Source organism: Lotus japonicus, chromosome 5, assembly GCF_012489685.1.
Source record: "Lotus japonicus ecotype B-129 chromosome 5, LjGifu_v1.2".
In the NCBI taxonomy this organism is placed as follows: Eukaryota; Viridiplantae; Streptophyta; class Magnoliopsida; order Fabales; family Fabaceae; genus Lotus; species Lotus japonicus.
The window spans coordinates 55840770-55865831 of record NC_080045.1 but is presented as its reverse complement, the minus strand read 5'-3'; the positions used below and the strand labels follow the sequence as shown (position 1 = coordinate 55865831).

The following is a 25062-nucleotide window of genomic DNA, read 5'->3' as shown; positions in this document are numbered from 1 at the left end:
TCCAAACATAATAGGTGGAAATAGAAAGCGTGGTTAATATAAAAAGAGTCCATACAATGTCGTCACATGTCATAATATAAAAGTACACAAAAAAATATATACAAATATACAGTCACTCGCCCCGACCCCTACCGCCACCCCTCCGACCTCTAGGTCCACGAGCTCTGCCTCCACGAGCGCCCTCTGCAGGTGCACCCTCTCCACGGGCTCTGCCTCCACGGGCTCTGCCTCCACGGGCTCTACCTCCACGACCTCTGCCTCCTGCAGCTCCAGCTCCTCGGACAGCAGCAAAGGCTACTCCCTGGGTACCGATGAATGCGCTGGATCTAATAAGATCCAGCGCCCTCTCAGTGAGGGATCGGGCATGCGTGCCAACTGCAAGAGCATCTGGCACCTCCAGTGACTGCTCCAACAAGTCCACGACCCGACGCACAACCGTCTGCAAAAATAATGTACATAAATGTGAGTGTACAAATAAAATATCATGAACAAAAAATCACAATTGCATGAAAAATAAAATTCAAACTTACCACAGCACTGAACTCCTCCCTCCTATCATCAGGGATGATGAACCGATGGGACACACCGCCATACCACCTCATGTACTCCTCCACAGCCTCTCCCGAATGAGTAACAGGGATCCCCTGAGGGCGCAGGTGCGGCACAAAATCAGCATAGGCAGCATCTGCGGTCTCAGCAAGGGACCCAGTCGTCTGGATCTCGGAGGGGTGTCGAGGGACATCCTGGATGTAGCCAAACTGGCGCAGAACCCTCTCTGGTAGATGTCGTCGAACAACACGGCCAAATGGCGTCCGGATGTAGCCAGAATACATGGCCCTCTGATCCCGTGGTCGATGAGCCCGATGGTCCTCAAATGGGGTCCATATAATGTCATCCACCGTCAGCTCATCGAGCATGACTCGCCTCTCATCGAGGCCTGCATGCCCGACCCGGGACATAACCCACCACCGCGCCCTAGGCTGGTCCTGTGAGTACTCCGGATCCGCCCTCCGGATAATGACGCGATCAGAAAGGTACTCGTAGGCCCATCCTAGCAAGAGTGAGCTGAAACCTCCCATCTGGGCCGTCCCCCTCCTGGACGCTCGATCAAGCTGGTCGTACAACGTAGCGAGCGCAATTGCGCCCCACGCGTACTCGGACACTCGACCGAGATCCTGCAACATACCTATCCAGTAGACGGTCGTGTGGTATCCACCGCTCTTGCTAGCAAAGAGCGTCGCGCCTAGCTGGTTCACCAGCCAAATCCGTGCAGCGTCCTCATATCGGTGCTCTACAATGAAATGAATTCAGTTAACAGTTAATAACAATACAATAATAATAGATACTATTTAATCAAGTAATAATTAAGACATACCCTCCAACGCAGCATCATACAGGGTCTGCAAGACCCCAAAGCGAATAGTCTGGCTCCTGTTCTTATCAAACTCAGCATGATAACGAGCAACAGATCCTCCCATCAACTCAGCACATAGCGCTGCACACTCGTCCCTCTCCCCCCTCCCAGGCGTATAGAACCTCGACCCCATTGGGAGATGGAGAAGAGCCGACACGTCGTCCAGGGTGATGGTCATCTCCCCAAACGGCATGTGGAAGCTACTAGTCTCCTCATGCCATCGCTCCACAAGGGCCAAAATGAGGCCTGCATCTGTCTCCGAGTAGCTGCACCAGGGTAGCTGATGAAGACCCGTCTGCTCAATCAACTCTCGAACCCTCCTGTGACTGTCTGAATCACCATCACAAGCAAGGTTCCAAACCTTCCCCCCAGCTGTGGCCACCCTCAAGTGTCGACGGTCCACATACCGCTCGTCTGTGCGTAGGAGTGCATGCCACGTCCAGGGAGCCTTGTGATCAGCATAATGCGTGAGAAGCGACAGATCAACAGGCCCCCCCGGAAACGGCGGCAACCTCTGGATCAGGTCCTCCTCGCCACCCTGTGCCTCTGGCACGACATCAGCATCAACATCAGGAGGAGGAATACTATCCTCGTCATATGACCCCTCCTCGCCGGATGACTCCTCGTCGGATGACTCATCGCCGGATGACTCATCGCCGGATGACGACTCGCCTGATGACTCCTCGCCTGCTGACTCATGGCGAGGTACCTCAACCATGGGAGACGGCGGAGTAGGAACTCGATCAGTAGGCTCAACTGGAGCTGGAGCTGAAGCCTCTACCATGGGCGACTGCATAGAATCAACTGGAGCTGGAGCTGAAGCCTCAACCGCGTGAGAGGTCGCAGCTTGATCGCCGCGCCGGCTAGAAGCATGTAATCGCCGGTGTCTATCCTCTGTAGGCCCCGCATCCTCACTAGCTCGAGACCTCTTTCTGTTCTTCATTCTCACTATATATTCAGAGCAAACATTTTCTAAATAAATTCACTGAATAAATTATACTCGCTCAATTACTAAATTTCTCAATTAAATCTCTAAATAAAATCACTAAATAATTCACGATGTTTATAACTAAATTAAAAACATTTTATAAATTAACTAAGCTAATTAGATTAGGTTTTATAAATAAACTAAGCTAATTATATTAAGTTTTATAAAAACATTTTATAAATTAAGTTTATAACTCTAAACAGACACCAAATACGGAACATTAAGTTTCATATCCAATACGGAACATTAAGTTTCGTATCCAATACGGAACATTAAGTTTCATATTGAATACGGAACATTATGTTCCGTATCGAACCAGAGATCCATTAACGACATTGCATGAATGGAACTCGCCCCAAAGGCCAATTTATACACAATTTCAGCCAACATAACATCTACTTAAGCATAAATCGACTACCCTAGGGTTGCAAGATTCCATAATTCCAAGTTAAATGGTGAATTCAAGTTGAAATCCAAACTTACTTACCTCTAGGTTCAATGCAATGAATGGGGAGAATGGGTTTGATGATGGAGACGATGGTACACTTTCCAGATGATGATTGAGGCAAGGAGATCGTCGGTCTCGAAGATTGGAGAGCAAGGGTTTGAAATGTTTTGGAGCGCTGAAATGGGTTTTGGAAAAACCCCTGTCATTTACATAGTAATATAATACGGAACTTTATATTCCGTATTGAATACGAAATTTAATATTCCGTATTCTTGTAAAGGGGGTTTTTCCGTAATTTCCCCACTTTAAGTGGGGCGCGGAGCCCCATAGGGGGGGCCCCAAACCCAACTCCCCTCTCTCACTTGGAATTTTGTGGTCTTCTGAGGTTGTTTTTTGTAATGTTGTTGACAACATTGAATCAATTTCTATTTTCTCATTATTATTAATTTTGTCACTTAAAAACTATTACAAAAACTTATGTTCAGAAGTAATTTTTATCATTGTATAAGAATTTGTTTATGAAAAAGAAATTGTATAAGAATTTCTAAACATGCGGTTACACACCTAACATGATGCTAGAAATAAGAAGAAAATATAGAGAAATGAAACATGATACAAGAAAGATACAAAGAAAAATAAGATGGATAAAATGTGAATTTTAGTGTTTAGGGCGTTTGGAAATCAAAGTTTATTCTTAATAGGAAAATGTTGCCATGGTAGATTTTTTTAGAATTGATGTAATAGTATTAAAAATGGATGATGACACAAGATGAATGGTGGTGGTGGTGGTGATATGAACAAGATTGGTCTCTTGCTTAGAACTGTCTTGAGAGTAAGAAAGAAATTTGGCCTTATTGAACAATGAGGCATTCATGTAAGAAATTGCTGAATCTTGGAGATTTGAGGAGTTATAATTTGACTATTTTCTTAACATGGACATTCAAAATCCACATGCTATAATATGGGGAGGAGGTATTGGGAACTATGAACATGCTTAGTTTACCATTAAAAAGTATGAAAACAGAAAAATGACACAGTCGTGAAACACTTTTTCTTAGCAGTGTAAGGCTAGCACATAATGTGATTAGCTCTAAATGTTATAAATATATGAAAGTATATCTCTAAAATTAGTATATCTCTAATATGCGAATGTGAATATGAACGGATTTAGAAGGGCAGAGCATCAAAGGGATGCAAAAAGCTTTGAAGAGTTATAAGTGTATAACCCTGATTAGCCTAAGGTACTTTGAGATGCTCCAAGAGTCTAAATTTCAAATCATTTGAATTAAATTCTTCTGTTGCAGGCTCATAATTTCCTTTTCCTAAAAACTAAAAAGATCACTCAATGCATACTATTGGTGCCTTTAATATTGTTTTGCCCACTATAGACAATTGATGGGTTGGTGAGGATAAACAATCGAACATGATTTCCACTAAATAAGACATTTAAGCTTTGTCACATTAGCATTTCTTGCATTTCTCGCAATTTTCCTTCAATAACATATAACATCATTGATATTAATAAACAATTACACTATACACACCATCACTCAATGCTCACATCCACCAAAGGCAAAAAAGTGGGAAAGAGCCACCCAAAGCACAAGCATGACACCTTCAAAACTGAACAATTTATACAATAAAATCAATAAGAACCAGCTAGGATTAACAACCACATTCTCAAAATAGCACGTGGAATGTGCAGCTGACTTTCAAAGAACAACACCAAGAGATAGCAAGTTGCTTGTCAGCATTTAAAACTCGTACTCCATGTTGGAGAGGGGAAATTAACTCAACTGAAGGTCACGTGCCAAATACCCCTGGAAGTCTGGAACTGTGGAACCTGAACTTGTGGTGGAACAATGATGCTACTGTTGATTTAAAACAGGAAGCGTAGGGCGGGGTCTCACTACATTCAGCACCCCCCTTGCAGTCGCCTGTTAAGGAGTAAAAGAACAGACAGTAAGCCACTTGCAATCGAAAAAAATATAAACTGTAAGACTAATAGCATGTTTGGAACCACTTTCAACAATTACATGGGAAGCAAAAATCAACCGCGTGAGAAACTCACATGAGTAGCTTTTGTGTTAGAGTTGATTTTGAGAGAAACATACAATAAGTATCTATCTGACTGTTTTACCTCAAAGAAGGAATTCAAGTTTAACCGCAAGAGAAATCGTCTCAAAAATGGAGCTCGCTGACTTCCTGCAAGCCTGCTGCTGCGCAGTATAGTGTACAGGGAATTCGATTTCTTGTTGAATTCCTATAGAAATTTAAGAAAACATAAAAATGATAAATAAACAGTCATAAAGATAAATTTACGCAAGGGACATAGACAATTCTAAAATATACAATACAGAATACACACAGCATTGAAATACAAATCTGCACATAAATATTCAAATTTTTTTCTTGTTTATTCAGTTAAGTGAGGCAGAACTTCAGATATTTGAAGTGAAATAGAAGGACAACTCAAGTATTTCTGTATCAATTTCCATTTTCTATTAGCTTTTCTGATAGAACTGGTAAAAGAATAGGCTCTGTTTTAGTGATATCAAGAACTCTACAAGATACTACTAACAAAAATGGGTATCCTGAGAAGAAGATGCAAGAATAGGCCCTCACAATATTTACTGTTTATTTACTAACTGACTGAATCATGACTCAGCCAAACAGAAAAACAACTTGTTTGATAGAATTGCAACTGACAGTGTAACTAACTCAGCAGCCTCTACTTCTCACCAATGCCTCCTCTCATAGACTTATCAACTTGAGGTCGATTCCTATCATTTGCATTTAAAAATGTCGCTTGTGGGAAACAAAACTATAAGGAAGCAACCTTACGGTGCTTTTTCTTAACACCAACTATATTATTCAAGAGTTTATAATCAACATTGTCAATAAGTTAATAACTCCATTCAACAATTCCGCAAAGTCAATTCAGTGTGTCTAGTTATGAGGCACAAACAATTGCAGAATTCCCATATTTATCTTTATACCCTTATCGATGATTACTAAGTCATAAAGAATTATGTGGAGAATGCGGAGTTTTATTCAGCTATTCATAATACATCACTGTGAATAAGGCATTCAGTCATTCACACTTGACATAGATGATAGAATGAATGCAATGAACTTTAAATTAGTGTGTTAATTTTTCTCTTAATTAAATTGAGCCTACTAAGGTTAGTATATGAAGTTGAATGAGAAGAAAACCCTGCGTGTATAGTTGTTAAAACCAGCAATGCACCATCACCTCAGCTATATGTGCAAGCTCGGAAGTATTTGAACAATTATCATCTTGGTTCTCAATATTCCAGCAAAATTGCAGGCAAAGCTTCATGATGCTATCCAGTATTCTCGACACAGAACCAATGTCCAAGAAAGTTTGTGAAATCAAGGCTGATAAGTATCTGTAGGAGATATTAAAATCATTTAGTAAGGAAAAAAGATGCAGTAATTAGCAATATTTAGGTAAAAGCAGCCATCATAAGGAATTCATCTTAACAAGCTCATAATTTATAATGGCTAAAGCTGCAAACAGTTAGGCTACTCAGGCACCTGAGAATTGTATACAAAGAGAATAAAGTGAATATAACTCTATTCCTGTTTCTCTTGTTAAACTGCTTGGACAAAGTAAAGGGAGCTTTTCTTTTTTGAGCTACTGTGACTATCGGTGCTTAGTTACAGGAACTGAAAATACTAAATTATCTTTAACCACACAATACCCCTGACAGGTTACAGCAATAGGATAATAAAAGTTGGCTCACTGATTTGGTCACCAAGAAGCACTATTTTAATATGGATAAAATGTGAAAAATAAACAACATGCAATCTAGAAAGTATTACTCTTGATGAAAGCCCACAAGTTCTGTGAAGTCATGAGAATCTTGAATGTGAGATTGTAAAATGTTCCATTGAGACTCTATCACATCCACCTACAAAGGAAAGCACAGAATTTTGAATGTGAAATGGGCATTCTATTCAATATGAAAAGATGTAGTACATGCCAAAAAGACAAAAATGTCAAATATCATCACCTCTTGTAATTATTTTGCATTATTTAAAATTTATGTTATTACCAAAGGGGAAGGGAACATAAATTGAATATAGTCAGCTGGTCACCAATCATCCATTTTCACTCATAAAGCATGTCTTGTCTGCGCATGAGAGCAAGCAATGGTGGGTCTTCTAACCCATAAAAATAAGGTCCCTCCACTACCATATATGATAGCTAGGGATGACAATTTCTCCCTGCATTCAGGATCCCCATGAGAATCACCACCTCATTCAGGCCCCCAAGATCAGGAACATTTCCCCCATAAGGATGGAGAGAGGGTTAAATAAAAACTTTAAGCAAATTAAGGGACAGAGGTCATACTCCTAACCCTATGGTAGAAGTAGAAGACAAGGGGAGAACGGGGAAGTATTTGTCATCTTCGCCCCACACCATCCTATCTATAATGACGGAAACAGATCCTCTCAATAGTAAAAACACTTGACTATGTCAAGTTTCACCATCTATCCATTGATTTTTGTGTGTTTAATAATTAAAAAATAAAAATAATTAAATCGACGGTGAAACTTGTCATTGTCAAGATGTTTTACAATTGAGAGGATCTTGATCCCCTTAATGATAGTACACCTCTCAATAGAACCTTCAATCGTGGCACGACTCATAAGCCCCTAAGGTCTAGACATGTCCCGCCCCAAAACTTTGCTCTCAAGTTGCACCCCTGAGCGCATGTGAATCCAAACAAACATATAAGCAGTTAAGCACCAAACTATGGTTAGTTCACACCACTTCAAACAATATTTATAGTTGTAATTTGGTAAATTTAACATGGATGAAAAGATATGAATGACAACCTGAATATAAAATTGGAGATTTCTGATCAAGAATGCCATATGTTCTCTAACACGCCACATTGGTCGGAACTGCTGACGTCTCTGCTGTGTTGTTGACCACTTGTCTCGGTCATTTTTATTTTTAGCAAAATCACGGTGATATTGATTCATTACAGATGCCCATAATTTCTCCAACTCCATTTGTGTTCGTTTCAGCCGCAGTAAGTATTGGAATACTCTAAGGTACCTGTTAAAAGTGTTAATTGTGCAGAAAAGCTACTGACCTCTTAGGTAGTAATGATATATCAAGTTTATTAAGACATAATGCTAGAGCATCGTTTTACGATGGGAATTGGAGTGAGAGGACAGTTCCTGATTACTGAACATTGCATGAATGGACATGATAAAATCATAGTCATATCATATGTGACTTTTTTAAGAGTTCTTCTAATTCTACTATTTATGCCACCTAAGAGAAAATGGTCATGTTATTCATAGTAAAGGAAAATCAATGCTCTCAGGAGATATATCCCCTGTACATATATCTCTTGAGAACCAATGACCCCTTGAGGCAATGTAACATCTCCTATACATCTGGCAAACTTGGTTTACAATGAAGCCATGACACTTTGATGTGAATGGATCAGGTCCATCGGTTCATAAACTAGTTAAGCCACTAATTTGGAAGGTGTAGACTAGGAGGCATAGGAAACAACAAGAGTAACTACTGGATGGCAGTTATTTGTAGAAAACAACAGATGGCAGTTAAGTAGTACGGTACGGTTGGCCGTACTACTGAACTGCCATCCAGTAGTTACTCGTTATTTCCTATGCCTCCTAGTGTACACCTTCCCAATGGGTTGCCTAACTGGTCCATGGACCAACAGATGTGACTCATTCCCATCACACTTTCTAAGTTTTATCACATCGAAAGGGTTTTGAGTTAGATATAGACATATAGTATATATAAAATAAATAGGAAGATAACAGACTCCACCCTTGACAGCCAGATAATAGCAGTAGAGTCTTACTTAGAGAGGACTTCTTGAGTAAAGAATAAATGCAAAGGCCAATCAACAGAATACTCGAGGGCAATACCATCCCAGCCATCAAGTGACATTTCTGAAGAAGCATTTGAAAGTGAACCAGCAGAGCTACTGTCCGCAGAAGTGGCTGCCTTTGGTAAATCTAATTGGGAAGATTTAACTGTAATTCCAAAAGATGGCATCCTGGAATGTGAAAAGGACAATTTAGCGCATATAGTTCACAACAGCTCAATATGAAGCTAGCATAAGCAGAAGGAACAATGATGAATGTGGTTCCTAACCGCAAAGACACTTTGGAGAAATATTTGTCTTCTTCACTTATAGTTTTTAATGCAGCCTGCATTGCATGGAAATTGCAATTAATCTTTTGTTAATGCATCTAAAACATGAACATATGTAATTAATATGTGAATGGCATTAATAGTCATAAACTAAACAAACCAGCTGAAATGGGACCATAAGATCAGCTTCAGCAGTTGACTGACGAGGCGGCAATCGCATTAACTGGCGACTTTCTTCAAGGAAACACTTACACAGGAAACAGGCAGAAAATCGAAGATTTCAGTATAACTTCATAGAAATTAAAAGATAAAATGAGGTTTGAACCTTAGTGAGTAATTGATCCATATTCAAAGCACAGAATATAGAGGAAGAACTATCCAATGCCGACTTTTTAGTTTAAGGGTTTGCAACATCTCCTATATGTAACTGAATCATTTACTAGTTCAGAAATTAAGTCGATTTGCAGATTCTGAAGAACAAACTTCACAGTTCATCCCAAGTCTCTAAAATAACAAAGTAGATGTTACAGATTTAGGGATAAATGGGGAAACACATACAAAAAAAGAAGAAACATCATTGAAATTTTGAAATCACCATCTCATGGATAGCTATCAGAAGTTTGAAACCCCAAAAAAGTATGTTCATTTTTTGCCATTTCCATTCAAACACATGCCAAACTTAAAATAAAAATAAGTAAATCAATGTTCTTTAACAGAAAAAAAACATATTAGTATAGATAATATTTCATGCTTTACCTGGAAGAAATCTCCTTTTGCCAAAAGAAAATAATCTTTCAGAGCCTTCAGGTGGCCATTCAAGTCAGCACGTACGACCACAAGCTGCATACATGGAGGGAATAGAATTTAATGGCTCAAGCACAAATGCAACAAAAATTAATGACCATTTAAACTGAAATATGCATGTTAAACACCTGCCAGAGATGACTGGCTGCAATAGTCTGAATAGAGTCCACAGCACATTCAAACGATCTTTTATGAAATTCAGATGATTCCTGCTAAGAAGTTAACAATGAGTTTACTTTGAGACTGATAGGAAATGTTAGAGGGGAAAAATCTAAATCACAAGTTCACAACATCTAATTCATTAGTCAGAATTTATTACTACTGAAGTAAACCAAATGAAGGCTACCAACAATCCAACTACTTAAAAAAGAGGATTTGCAAAATCAGCATCAATATGATACAGTGAAGTAGAAGGACACAGAAACCTTCAGGTCCAAAAGCATAGCTTCAATCTTATCTGCCTCTGATTGTGGAAGCAAATCTTCTCCTCCCGTTCCTGTATTAAATACAGGCTCTCTCTGAAAATGAAAACGCCCTGCTATTCCATGTATTTTCTGAAAACTTTTAGGCATTTGTGGATACACAGCATCCCCAGACAGGAAGGAAGGACTTGGATTCCGTAAAACCCTGATAGCTTTGCCAGCAAAAAGAACTGATTCTGCAACACGCATAGGTACATATTCTGGCAGCATATCCTGCAAAACAAAAAGTGTAAATAACAAAATTGTTTGTATAAACTCTTTGTAGCCTGCAATAAAGCAAAGAACAATAAGAACTCCACACATTAAACTGGAAAAAATCCCATTCATTAAAAAGAGGCATGGATTCCATTACAGATAAAAGAGTTATAAATAATATGAGCCAAAACAATTTTCATCAGAAAGGAAATGAGCTCCATGTCATGACTTGTCAAGAAATAAGAGCAATTACCAAAGAAATATGAAAGCCCAGGTGCCAATCACTTAAAGATGCATCATCAGTAGACAAGCGTGCCAATTTTTCAGAGATTTCTGGATGAGACGAGCTACTCTCTGCTTCTCTATCTTCTTGCCTGAGAAGTATATGATTCAGAAAAAGTACGTAATTATAAAGCAATGGAAAATGCAAATATCAGACTTTAGAACCTAAGAAATCAGAAATCATCAATGTTGAAGAGGATAAATTAACATCCAGATAATTTAGCATTGTTTAGTAAAACTCTCTCTTAGGGACAATGCATGAGACAAATAAGCATTGTTTAGTCACTGGCAAACCATGGTGACAATAGCATATAACAAAAACTATTAAATAATGGAGGATATATTCATTTTGATAACTAACTGAAACTTAAACTAATATAAAAATTCTTTACATCTAGATCAGTAATGGTTAATCAATTAAGGAATTATTTTCAAAAAGGCATTCACAAAGCTTTGAACTCTCAGATAATAAATGGAAAAGGGTATTTCTTATTATAATCACCATAGTAGCAATACAAGCCATAGGATGCCATTCCATCAGTGTGCCCCTATAAATGTGACATGAGATACACTAAAAAAATTGCATACACACAGACATACATACATGCATTTCAACAGTATAAACACTAAGAATCAATAGAGTTACATTCTAATGAAAAACTCTCCGTGCTGGTCTTGAAGAATCCCATAAACCATCCATGATGCAAGCTGGTTATACATGACTTGATGCCCATGCCAAAGAAGCCTAAGCTTTGGACAAGAATAACCAAAAAAGACAACAATAGTTAGCAGGAGAGTGATATGAAGATGATACGAAGAGTTAGGCATTCTACAGACCATAATAAACAAATTGGTCCCACAAAGAATTTCATTATTAACTTGCAATCCAACCCAACATTATATAGTTTTCGATATTTTGACTCTTCAAAGTTCAAATCTATCAATTTTTCTACAACAAATATAGTATATGGTATTGAGTAGCATTTCGTGAGTTAAACTTTTAATTGTTTATTGACAATAAGTCTAATACAAAAGCAAAATGTGCATATAGATCATCATACAGTTCAAAATGCCATCGCATGCATCTTAACAATACCAATAATATTATGTGTAAAAAGAAACAAAAGCAAAATGAACATATAGATCATCATACAGTTGGAAATGCCATCGCAAGCATCTTAACAATACCAAGAATATTACATGCAAAAAGAACTGCACACCTCTGTATGCAAGTCTGTAATTCAGGCACCCCGCAGTGGCATCTTTTATGCAAAAGATTGAGAAGTTGACCTCCACGAATATCGTCACGCTCAATCTCTAGGATAAGCTCATATAAAGGCGGCAAGAGGGTAAAAAACTGAAAAACAGGCACACCATAAACAAAGTCAATATCAAAATGTACATAAGGGAGAAGCGGGCGGCACAGAAAATTTCACCTTGTTAAGTCCCTGAGTAACTGTTGCCAAGATAGGCATGGTTTCAGCCAACAACAACTGCTCAATATGCAGAACCGCAGACCGATAAACCGAGAGTATCTCAACAATGCCATTAGCTAATGCCCTTCTATAAACACTAGGTTTCTCCTTTTTCTCCAAAGGGTTCACATTTGAACCCCTAATCCAGTTCAAATTCCTAGACTTTGCTGAAAACCGCTCAAGCTCCCTATAGTAAAACCCCAAGGTGATAGTCCTCTCAATAAGTTCCCTGCAACCAACACAGTTCATTCAAAAGATGCAATTTTGAAGATGCCCATTTAATCAAAAAGCTATAAAGTAAACAAATTCTCATTGGGGTTTGAAAAAATGTGAAATTTGGGGTAAAACCTGTCGCTTGGGTCGATGAAGGAGATGTCAGGGGCGAGCTTGAAAGTGCATTCGTCGGAGATGAGTGTGTCGGCGGTGAGATTTTCCCTCCGGTCGATGATTAAGTCGCCGGTGTAGCCCAGTAACGATAGCAGAAGCTCGTGCAACATTGTTGGCGCTTTGAGAAGTTACCCTACTGGTTCTTGTGACGCAGACGAAGATGCATGTGGTGATGAGAGTGGAAATGGTTATCGAATGTTGGATCGGAAAGGTTTTTGAGGTTTGGTTTGAGTGGCAAGAGAGTGCAGAGTGAAGGTTGGAAGGAACAGCAGCATTGAGCAAAACTGCTTTGAGAAGACACCGGGATTACTCGATTTTGATTTTTTGAAGTACAAAACAAAAAGATTATGATTTATAAATTAAAAGGAAAATTGGTAGATTGGAATGGGAAAAAACAAATGATAATTATAATTTTCTAGAATTTAAATATTTTACCACGTATTCGTCAAATTCATAGAGAAGCTGTAACCAAAAAAAATTCATAGAGAAGCTGATGGCCATGGCCCATATGACCTGCCTTGCTAGTTTGGGTGATGCTCGCTTGCCGTGTGAATCTACTAGTCTTGATGTTGCCTCGGACATTGTTTGCCTTCTTTGTCCGCGATGTTTTAGCTCTTGTTTCGGTTGTTAGTTTTGTCATTCACAAAAAAAAAAAAAAAAATCTAATGAAGGCCTCGAATTGCTAAAAGTGATTGTTTGAATTTATTGGTTGAAAGTCTGTTTTTTATGAGATAGTACATTCTTATAGAGACATTGCAATGTCAATATAGGGCCTATAGATAATAAAAGCGATCATGAAAACTTCTCTTCATATTAGCTTAATTTTGGAAAATAAGGGAAAAGTGATGCATAATAGTTGGATGATACTTTGTTAGGATAAAGGGAATAATTGGAGTTTATAAAGTTCATTTTGATATGCTTCTCCATATTCGGCCATGAATCTACAATGTGTTTCATATTGGACTTATCATATTTGCTTGAGAAAGTATTAAAGTCAAGAACTTTAAACTCGCTTGACAAGAGGACAATATTGTCAATCTATTAAGAATACTACAACTTCCAATAGACTGGCGCATCAATTGGCCGTAACTTAAGACTAACATGTAACATGATATAATCGACATTGGATAAATTAGATTTGACCTCATAGGATCCACATCATTCGCTTGGTTTGTCGAGTTTCGAAGTGCATGTTTAATTTTATGTTGGATCTAACTGAACTTCAAACGAGGTCCAATGTTCCTTTCAACCAGTTGTTATGGCAAATCAGTCACTTGTGCGTGTTTGCTTTTTAATTGAAAATCACATTCAGTGCATTGAAATTTGAGAATACGTGTTATGAAGCCTCAAATTTTCTAGAACTTGTAGAAATGTTATTTTTTAAGGAGGATTTACTTAAATTTGTTAATTTTTTTGAAAATATATGTGTAATTTAAAAGTATTTTTTTCATAAATGGGAAACACAATTGAAGCTTGTTCCCAAGTCATAATTGTTTTTTTTTTCGATGACGAGTCATAATTGCTTTTGATGCTTTCAAGTTTCAACATTACACAAGTTGACAACTTTCTCAGCAATGGGGCTGAATGACCATTTGATTTTAATATACTCAACTCAACAATAGAGAGCAGTTAAAGATGTGTTTAGTTGTCACTTGTCCGTTTAGATTAACATAACAAAAGCAAGTATTGGATTCGAGTTACCGTGAGTACACCAGTGTTAAATACTACATGGTAAAAACCAAAAAGAGTCTTATCGTCCATAAAAGTGCTGATCAGCTCAAACAAGATTAGATTGATTATGCATTTGTTTTAAACCAAAAAGAAGATTAAGGTATAATACACACTTTAAGATAATCATAATCCTTTGGACTAAGTAGACTCTTTGGTGCATGTACTTTGACTTCTTTTTCCCACCCACCATATCTATCTTGGGATCTAGACCTTTTTTGTAAGAAAATGTAACAATTAAATAAAACAGAGTATGAGGTGATAGATATCTTATTTTACATCTTAGATTTTCAAGTGACAACGAATTTTCTGTGAGCATTTGGACATCTGAACCGTGTACTGAGTCTGAACATGTTCCATCGTTTATTGACAACATTACAAGTTTACAACCCTTGCTTACACTCCAAAGAAATTCCTCTGTATGTAGGTCCCCTCTCTGTTTCCTCTGTCTGAGTGACTCTCAGTTAACTTCCAGTTCCAAACAAAGAGTCCAAAGAATTGCCAACAAGTGCTGATCAGGTTCAGAAACTACTTTCACGCAGGAAACAGTGTCATTTGAAACAAATTAACAGTCTATCCAATACAGCAGTAAAAAAACCAGAGATTGTGTTCATAGAAACATAGTACTACATGTTCATATGGTAGTTAGAATAATGGTAATTTTCTAAGTAGGTAAACAAAGACAGAGAAGGAAGCTATTACCTATTTACCTCATGAATTTGGCACACAAAGTTTGAGTAACTAAGAGACTTTGAGAAAGGTAAGGAACTCATGTTGGAGAAGGGGAGCGCGTGCATTAGCATAGGATAGGATTCAGTGGCATATGCACGTGCCCTGCTTCTCCAACAAGAGCTTCTCACCCAGTGAAGAAAACTGCAGAACACCTTGATTTGACTAGGGTGATAGTAGAAGTAGAAGTAGAAGTTGAAGTTGAAGTTGAACTAGACAGAGGGAAAGCCATGGTATTTATAGCAAGCAATTCAGAGAGAGAAGGTAGGAGATTTTTGTCTAAGTAACGTGGCAAGAGCAATGAGTGTAGTGAAGATCTTCATTATGTGGGGGGAAATTATAATTAATAAAAAGAAGAAAAAGAAGTTAACTCTGGCAAAACCATGTCATGCCATGCCATGTCATGATGCGAGTAAACACAGAAATTCAAAGGAGGGATATCGAAGGAAACCCAATTTGAGGCTTGTCTGCCTTAATTTCATAAAAAAAGTCACCAACCCCTTTGTTCATTTGAGGTTCACTGCAGGAGGAGCAGAGAGATACTAGTACAAGTGCCCTGTACTAATGTCAGCCTTAGCCTTTGGATCAAGAGCATTGGGTCCCACATGTCTTTTTTCTAGTCTAGAGTATTCATCATCGACAACTGCGGTGACTAATTCTCTTGTTACGAATTCTCGTACTAAACGGTGAACATTAATTACGAAATGTGTTTCCTTCTCATAGTCGAAAATTGAACTGTGACCTCATGGTTAAGAGATCAGATGAGCAACCATCACACCACAACTCGTAATTGTTTCCACCATGCAAAGAAAGAATTGGATGGGGGGAGAAGAATAATGTATGAGTGCACGTAGGCTTTGCGTGTTGGGCGCAAGTTTTTGAGTATGGCATGTGTGTGAGTTTGAGAGAAAGTTGGGAAACTCCCTAGGTTGATATCATTTCCTATAACCAATAGGCCCTTACCTTTTCTCCCCAATGTTTTAAATGGTTTTAACTTTTAACAGAGGGTGATAGTAGGCTACAAAAAATTTCAAATAGTAATAATTTAAATACCTAACACACTACCCATCCTAGGCATTGAATCATAGCAAGCTACCTTAAATTCAGTGACAAAAAACCACGTAAACATGTCCCCGTTAATGATGCACACACTCTGTTTGTGTTAATGCCTAAACTGCCTAAACCAATAAACATTCAGCATGCGAGAGAGCCTGTGCCGTGCGGTGATGGCTCAAATCCTGGTTCAGTTTCTACATATATAGGTCACACTTACGCAACTCATCATTACACTGTTTGCTGTGTACGTAGTTCACTGAGGGCATGAAACTATGCTTGAGTTGGTTCCTAAATATTGATAAGCACTCATGTCTTGTGCAATGAAGTCCATGTGATGAAGGTTGATTTTTTAGCTTCATGTATTAAAGATGGGGCATGGTCTATCTTGTGGAAGAAGAAGATAGGTTTAGGATGAGGTCATAATGAGATCTAAGGACTTTAATATTGGCGTGTGCATGGTGCACTTGGTAATGTGGTAAATGCTTTATTTGGTCAGGCACAGGCTACTATTCAAAGGCTTTTGAAACTCAATCATGCTCCCAAGGAGCTTAAATTCTACAGCACTTGATGGATGTTTTTGACTATGCTTCAGAAAAAGGAACAGCAACGCAACAAAAAAGGCACGTCCTTCTTTACCCATTAAATTTGGGAAATTGTAAGATAAAATCTTTTCAACATTTGCTAGAATCCGAAACTTTGTCACATGCCAATGAAACGTGTGTGAGTTCGTTCAATAATTGCCAGGATGGACCAATTGCATTACCCCTTACCTTCAGTTTTTCTCTTTTGTTTGCTGATGTGCGCCAAGACACACGGAACTAACCCTATGAATTGTAGTTTCTTAGGAGGTTAATTGCTCCCAATTAGTCTTTTGAAATCAAAGACAGTGAGTAAGTCTTACATGATAAAGGTGAACATGAGATTGAAATTTAGGCAGGTCATTTGCTTACTTTTGTTTGAATTGGAGAACTTCAAAATTGTAGTTTGAGAAAAAGTCCAAAGGAAACAAATTTGTGATCAAATTGAAACTTTTCTAAAGAGAATTCAAATTCACTATAATCATCACATTTACACCAGACACGCCAACAAGTCAATTGAGTGCGTTTTTGGATCAACTATGTCAGACAAAAAGTATGCAATAATAACTATTAAAAAAAAGTTAACTATTAGAGTTACAGTAAAATAAATAAACACACTACTTATTAAATTATTAAATTTGACTTTCTTAATTTGACCGATGTTATATTTAACTATTGGGGTGAACTTGACCAAGATTTGACACAAGCAAGAAGTGGGATGTATTTTCTTTGTCTAGAGACTAAGGTGTCCAACGCTTACAGGACGAAATTGAGCATTTAGTCCTTACTTATCTCATCCTAGTTTCCATTTCCTATTTGTTTCATTTTTCTTAATCATGGGATAGGGTGAGCCTAGGAACAATAGTAAGACTGCAGCCACGTGACCTTGCAGTTACATATTCGAGCTGTGTAATCACCCCCTTGCATTCTCCCCTTGCAAGAATGCAAGGCAAGACTACCTACCGCACTAGGTTTGCCCTTTTTTCTTAATCAAAGTGCAAGCCTTCTCATTTTTCTCAACAAAATTACTTTACACTGATCAATTGATTGGCTGGGTAAACAAGATAGTGATGAAAGAAACATATAAAATAATTAACAGAGTAGTCACACACCAGCCCACTACCTTCAGGTAAAATTGAAATTTACATGAACAATATAGCGCATCTTAACTTGCTCCACGTTATAAACAATGTATTCATTGTACAATAGAGCTCCCTGCAACACAGTGATACAGTATAAATACATCAGGGCAATCATCAATAAACTTGTCAACTGATAAAAAATAAAATTCTAGTGCATACCATTAAGCCTGAGTTCGTTTTTGGCTTTCCTAGGGGAACTATAAGCCCACCCTCAAGTTCCTGAGATTCTGAAAAATCAGGAGCAGTACCTCCTACTCCTTTTGTGCTGCAGCATGAGATTGAATGACATATAAACTCGAGTAAGTAAAGCATACAGCACACGATATATGAAACTTTAACAAACATTCACTGGTGGATTTACAAGTAATAGACCAGAACTTAATTGGAATCAAATAGATCAAGTCTTACAATAAGACAATTCCTCCTCTGCCAATACAAGTTAAACAAAATAAGTGGCAGCTATGAAAAGTCTTAGATTAACTATAATTATGTTTAGTAGAATAAAATTTAAGAGAATGATTTGAAGTTTGTAGTTACTGTAAATGTAAGTTTAAAATAATGGTTTTTGTTTGAATAGCAAGATAGAATTAATTTTGAAGTGTAAATATAAATATATTTTGTGGGTTCCAACTTGAATGAAAAGAAAAAAAAAAATCCACATGTGTTAAACTTAAGTGAGCTATCAACGTATTTGCATAACAGAAAAAGCGACCCAAAGTAACACAATTCACATTAAAAGTAACACTCAAAACAATTATTTTTCACTGAGCCCATAAAACAAACATGCTCAAATTGGAGAAACATACCTCAGTTTGCCTTTAGGCAACATATCAGCATCATATTTAGCAGATAGAAGCTCCGCCATCTCACCCAATGCGACCTAAAAGTACAGTAAATAAATAATACTTTCTGAAGACATGAATCGATAATGAAATTGTCAGCCTAATCTTCTAAATGGAACCTTGCAGGCAATTTCAGACTATATTTCACTTCAATAACATGGGATAGCAAGACAACAATGTTCACTGTTAGACAAGAAACAACCTCACATAGAAGGAGCACCCCATCAGCAGCAGTACGCGTAGCATAGCAATAATTTGCGCTTTTTGAGAACATGTCAGCAAAGTACACGCCCTTCCCAAACATGTAGCCAGTTACAGGAGCCTCAGGAGGAGCTATGCGCAAACCTGATGACAGTGCATCCATCTTAGACTCAGATATTTTTATATCAAACAATATAATGTCTCCATATGCACACACATGCAAACCAAGTAAACTACCAAATAAATTAGAGAGGGAATAACCTTGAGATAAAATTCCAGTCCAGTTTGTGAGCCGAGAACCATGCCATAAAAGCATCCTATTTTTGGTGTTAGAAAACTGTCACACAAGGTCAAATACCAGTTGATTTAATTCAAAATGTTTACAAAAAACATTATATCGCAAACTGAAAAAAAAACTTCAAAGTACAAAATTATATCCTCAAGAGGAGACAAATTAAGAATGAAATATCATTATTCAATACGGCTCTAGTCATACCTTCCTAAACCGTTCAGCCTCGCCTTTTCTTGATGTCCTGAATATTTGAACAATGTCCACAGTATAGTTTGAATGTGTTTCTGCGTGAGTGTTCTTCATGTACTTTTCAATCTGATGACATCAAAGGTGGAAAATGATAGAAAGTATCGGGATTAACAACTGAAACTCCAGCAATAGGTCAAATTTAATTACTGCGCAGTACGAAACTTTGCATCAGAGTGTTTTCAGCATAGAAAATAAATGGTATTCCAGATAAAAAGAGAATAAATGTTATCATTGTTTAGATTTAACTTTTACTTAGTTTTTTCTCAGTCTTTAATTATCTTTAAACTTACAAGAAAACTATAAAGGCAGAACAAATATTTACCGTCGAGAATTCTTCGCAACCAAACTCAACTGGTACCAATTCACAGTGAAGGCGCTGATAATGAGCATATAGGGGATCTCCCTACAGCAATTCCATCATGATAATAATAAATTAGAATGCATCTGACCAGAAAGTAATGCTGAAATCCTAACTATAAAACGTATAGGAAACAAAATGCCATTTGAGTTCCATTCTATTTTCAAATTTTAGAATTAAATCGTCTAACTATCAATGAGTAAACCAGTGAATTTTCAAATTGAACGAAAAAACTAGCACAGACAACAGGAATGCATTTCATTCAACCGACAAGTGGATATCATTGGCAAAAGGGCACTTCCTTGGCATACAGAATAGTGTTAAATAGAAGTATAAAACATTAGACATATAAGTGCCTATACTGAATTATAAATTGGTGCAAAACTGCCAAAAAGGAAAAATCCAAAAGAAGTCAACTTGGGATGCCTACCATACTAAACATTGTGTACTTATCCATTCATTTCACCAAAAGAACTAAAATACAACCCTAAGATATTTTCTCAGTAAAAATGGGGGATACGAGGGGCAAATTAAATGTGTACATAAGTATTTCAGAATAACTTGTGGTATGTTCTTTAATGTTAAATTATTAAATTTCCATCGTATTTTAAGCACCCATAGCATTACTTCAACTCTTTAGACTACTTGAAATTGACCGAGAGAAGTCCTCTCAGGCTTAACAAAAACGCAGACACACACGTTCAGACATCTGAACTGTAAGGATAATATCAACTAACCAATACTCCCCCTCAAGCTTACTATGAAGGTATTCTTGGAGCTCACAGATTTAAAGATATTAACTAACAAGGGTATCCCAGTAAAATTTTAAAACAAGACTTTAAAAATAATTATAGATCCTGATGATCAACTACACGAAAGAAATTCATACAAGGGGGGGTACCTGCATTTCTGCATCATCTTTCAAGAGCTTCGTGGCAACCTCAATTTCAGCAAGTGCTTCAACCTTTAATTGAGTAGAAGTCAAATAATGTCACTGGTTAAACAAACACCGGTGAAACTGAAGTATAATTGGAAAGGAAGAAAAGAACAATCATATTCTGAGAGAAACCAGAATAACAAGGTAAATACATGTATAATTGGAAAGAAAAGAATTACCATTTCCAACTTGCGTTTTAACTTCAGGGGGGTGTCAATTACAAACTCACCTGCCATTATTTATATATCAATGTCAATCAGTATGCTTCTCAAAACCGTATGCATTAAAACCACCATCAGAATTTACGTTTATGTATTATATCTCTACAATTGAGCAAGGGATAAATGAGAGAGAGACAGCTTACGCATTTTTTTAAATCCAAAATCATGAGGAATTACAGTGTAGAATTCTCTGCAACAAGCCAATTAGCCAATTATAAAATATGGCAATCCAATTCCTTTAACACAAAATTCTCAACCACAAATAACAGAGAATGAATTTTAATATAGGTTAAACAAACACAGCTCTTCAAAAGCCAAAAACAAAAGGCAAGTCCTGCAATGGAAAAAAAAAATAGAGCATAGCACTTTGAGAAAAATAAATATATAACCAAAATTCTTACCCACTTAATTGCTCCAACACTTTCCTATCAGACTTATCAATCACATCAGCAAGTCGTTTGAGAACACCATAACCCTATATAAGTTAAGAAATGTAAATGGTTAACTTCTCAATGGATAAGATGTGCAAAGCATGCAAGTTGAAATGCTGCAACAGTAACAAGAAGATGAAAACAATAAAGTCATCACACAAGAGAACCTTAGCACCACAATCAAGATGGAAGGACTTCAAGTTTTAACTTGTCTTTTTTCTTTCTTTTTTGTTATTTCACTTAAAGCAAAGAGAAATGGGGATTGAAATCAAAAGATTCTGAATAACAATATGAAAACTCAGGCTCATGGTGGAAACTTGTTAATTTTGTTATTCTCACCCAATTTCCCAAATTCAAATGGAGAAACGGAAAGAACTAATACGACCTACACAATAATTCACTTTAGACGCTCAATGGCATTAAAGAATTTCCATTTCATCAACAACACAATAGCAGCAAAAGCAGGAATCAGCACATGTGATAGACTTTTGAAATGTGAAAGGAACAGTAAATAAAATCAACAAGTGACAAAGGAGAAAAAATGGCATGCCCATAGGCTTACCTTCAAAATTGTAGATTTGCTAAGTTTTCCAAGGGGCAACTTGTTTGCATTGTAACCTAAAAGAAAGATTTCACATGTAAAGCAGGTAAAGAATACTGATTGAGGCTATACCACAATTCTAAAGAGAGAAGTTCAAATGCACGATAATGACTATTGACTGTGACTTTGAAGAATCAAAGAAACTGAATGCCTAGCATGCTTTTAGATCATATGATCTGGGGCTCATCCCATATGTGAAATAAAGAAAATAAGCAATGACTAACTGACCTATTTCCATCATTTGCTGATTCATCATGCTCACATTGCAAATAAGAGAGATAAATTTTGCAACACGTGGCTCAAGTTTCGATTCCAGAGGCTGCTTTTGTAAACTGTGACTGGGAGTTTCTGTAACCTTAGAAGTATAAACAGTTGCCAAGTGTTTAGAATGAACAACTGAACAAGTTTATTTTAATTTTGCTCCCCCTCCACTAGGAGACCCCCAAGAAAAGATAACTCTACTCTATAAATACAAAAACAAGTACCTATTGATATATAGAGAGTGAACTAATTTCATGATCAAGGGCGAGCGGATCAGTTACTTGCAAAAACGCATATCAGGGTACATGAAGAAAAATAAAATGTAACAAGGGGAATAGAGTCAGCATAACTCACTGTAGATTCTGGTTCCTTGCCACTGTAGTCCATCTCCAACCATGCATAACTCTTCGGATGGCAAACAAAGTTTTTCCTATCAGACCAAGCATTATTGGTCTTGGCTAAAAACTTCTGTTCAAACTCCTGGATAGCACTTTCACGTGATGTGTAGGGGCCATGTAACTTGTCTTGGCCCTTCACACCTACCCTGCCCCATCTATTGTAAACAAGGAAGTTACCACCATTATCAGCTTCTGCAAGCAATTTAAAAAAGGCAGTGAGAAAAACCAGTGGAATAGACCAAAAATCTCTAAATACTTGCATTACTATTTACATTTGCGCCCAATAATCAACTTATATTCCAGATATAAAGATAGTATTAGTGTATTAAATGGGAAAAGAGGCACTAAACCAAACTTCATATGATTCAAAATTCTGCTGCTATGAAGAATTGTTATTCCAATAACCAGTTAACCACCACTATAAATCAATGTAAACATCATAAATACGAAGAAGGAATAGATAGCTAACCAAGAGCTTGAATCACATAGAACTTGTTATTGTTGTCCCCAACATTTGTCTGGTTTAACATGGCATCATAGATATCCCCGCCCTGCATCGTGAAAACAATATACCAATTACGATCCCAAACCCATTAAGTAACCACCATTCATCCAAACAAAAAGCTATGAATTTGAACAACATGCAACAACTAGACAAATGTAACAGTCACACAGCTAGCATTAGACTTGCCAGTTGTAGAACATGATACTGTGCCTTCAGGTGCTCCGGAAGCCATTGATCGAGAACAGCCGCGCCCTTTTTGGTTGCTGTCACTACCTTTTCCTTCTCCTCCCTTGCCTCCTCTGCAGCCATAACACAAATTACAGCCAATTCAAATGTCTATACTCCAAAATTAGATAGAAAACAAACAGAACAGATTGCAAATACACATTCAATAATCACTATTACAATTGAAATGAAAAGTTAGAAATTGAAAAAGACAAAAATGAGGAGAAAACCGTTTTTAGTATCATCAACATTGATCAAAGCTTCTTCGTTGTTGGATTCCCTTGGTCTCTTTCTACCAGAGCGACGAGCGCCGGCGTCAGCCGTCGAGTTCGGAGTTTCATTGCGAAGAGCGGCTTCGAGTCGACGAACCTAAACGAAAGGGGAAAATGTCACCAACTGAAAAAGAGAGAGAGGGAAGCGAAGAAGAAGAAGGAGAAGGAGAAGGTGAATGAGTTTGGTTTGAGGATACCAGAGTAGGTTTGGTTCCGGCGGTGGAGAGTCCACGGTGGTTGAGCTCCGTTCGCAGCTCCTCCACCCTCGTTTTTGCCGCCATTTTTCTCAGAGTTTGTGGCGGTTCTTCACTCTGCACTTTCAATTTTGAGAGAGAGCTACTGCATACGACGTCGTTTTAACTGCCCAAGAGGTGTGCTTAGCACGACTTGAGGTAGGGTACACAGAAAGTTTCCCTCCTTTTTCACAAAGGGACCAAACGATGGAAATAAATGTGTTCTGGTCATTTTTCCTCCATCATCAATCTTTCCGTCTCTTTTCCATTGAACTAAATGCAACAATCACATGGCCAACCGCGCCCTTATGACTCCGAGCGACGTCAACTTAACTTAAGACGCTTCAATACTGGTTTCATATAAAGCGATCATATGCACATTCTTTTCTAATTTAATTTACCCTCACATACCATGTACCCTAAATAACTTGGGAGTTGGGTTGGGTGTTAGCAGGGGCGGACCCACATAGAGCCCAGGGGGTTCAGTTGAACCCCCTGAAAAACAAAAAAATTCTACTTACCCCCCTATAATATATCTTTTTTGAACCCCCTGAGATTTTACATTTGCACCCCTAGACCCCAACTTCTCTCTCACACACACTCACATAGTCAGATCTCTCTCACCTCTCACGAGTTACGCTTTGATTTCTCAAGCACTCTCACGGTCTCACCTAGGTCTGGCCGTCTGGGTCATCAACACTCACGGCGCACCACCACCACGGCACCACTGTCCAGCCGTGCCTCACTGTGCCTCTGCCCTCTGGTCTGGCTCTGGGGTTCTAATTTCTAAAGGTATGGCTGATTTTTCCCTAACCCTAAATGGCAAATCTGTTTTCCCTAATTTCTAAAGCTTCTAATCTTCTCCTATGCACTGCAGTCTGCACAATCTGTTTTTTCTCTCTAGTTTTATGTATTTTTTTTTACTGTGGTACCGTGTGTGTGCGTATGGTGCTGTTAGTGCGTTTTTTGACCATAACTTCTGGTTGTGTGGTGGGGTTACTTTATCAAACAAAGAAATAGTGCAGATCAAGCAAGTTGAGGAGGCTTTTGGGGCGGTTTGTGGGACTGCAGGAGGTTGGGCTACTATTACTAAGTCCCACATACATTAGATTTAGATGTATTTAAAATTTACAAAGCATACACTTTCAATGTG

The 25062-nt window shown here is 37.9% G+C and overlaps 3 protein-coding genes across 4 annotated transcripts; all 3 read right to left on the bottom strand.

Moving 5' to 3' along the window:
- Positions 1–13: 13 nt before the first annotated feature.
- On the bottom strand, positions 14–3186 carry LOC130716754 (protein MAIN-LIKE 1-like). Of its 2 annotated transcripts, XM_057566764.1 has the most exons (4): positions 2890–3186; positions 1376–2362; positions 531–1291; positions 14–439 (listed from the first exon to the last, which is right to left on the bottom strand). In XM_057566764.1, the coding sequence occupies exons 2-4, from the start codon at positions 2355–2357 to the stop codon at positions 113–115; spliced, it is 2070 nt and encodes a 689-aa protein (XP_057422747.1). In that variant the 5' UTR covers positions 2358–2362; positions 2890–3186; the 3' UTR covers positions 14–112. The 2 variants fall into 2 exon arrangements, with proteins under 2 accessions (XP_057422747.1, XP_057422746.1); XM_057566763.1 differs by lacking the exon at positions 2890–3186 and having other exon boundaries at positions 1376–2763.
- A 1074-nt stretch (positions 3187–4260) lies between these two features.
- LOC130718060 (gamma-tubulin complex component 4 homolog) lies at positions 4261–12983 on the bottom strand. Its single transcript, XM_057568512.1, has 16 exons — positions 12612–12983; positions 12225–12492; positions 12009–12145; positions 11435–11533; positions 10760–10880; positions 10255–10524; positions 9958–10038; positions 9782–9865; positions 9186–9272; positions 9026–9081; positions 8730–8927; positions 7720–7945; positions 6700–6788; positions 6107–6263; positions 4991–5113; positions 4261–4787 (listed from the first exon to the last, which is right to left on the bottom strand). The coding sequence occupies exons 1-16, from the start codon at positions 12758–12760 to the stop codon at positions 4719–4721; spliced, it is 2214 nt and encodes a 737-aa protein (XP_057424495.1). The 5' UTR covers positions 12761–12983; the 3' UTR covers positions 4261–4718.
- A 4454-nt stretch (positions 12984–17437) lies between these two features.
- Positions 17438–24297, bottom strand: LOC130720370 (poly [ADP-ribose] polymerase 2). Its single transcript, XM_057571001.1, has 18 exons — positions 23874–24297; positions 23635–23773; positions 23366–23478; positions 23144–23225; positions 22631–22866; positions 22244–22370; positions 21977–22032; positions 21385–21458; positions 21127–21173; positions 20942–20991; positions 20727–20789; positions 19790–19870; positions 19423–19533; positions 19188–19263; positions 18928–19070; positions 18690–18763; positions 18043–18148; positions 17438–17956 (listed from the first exon to the last, which is right to left on the bottom strand). Exons 1-18 carry the CDS (start codon positions 23955–23957, stop codon positions 17867–17869), a joined length of 1752 nt encoding a protein of 583 aa, XP_057426984.1. The 5' UTR covers positions 23958–24297; the 3' UTR covers positions 17438–17866.
- Positions 24298–25062: the final 765 nt, after the last annotated feature.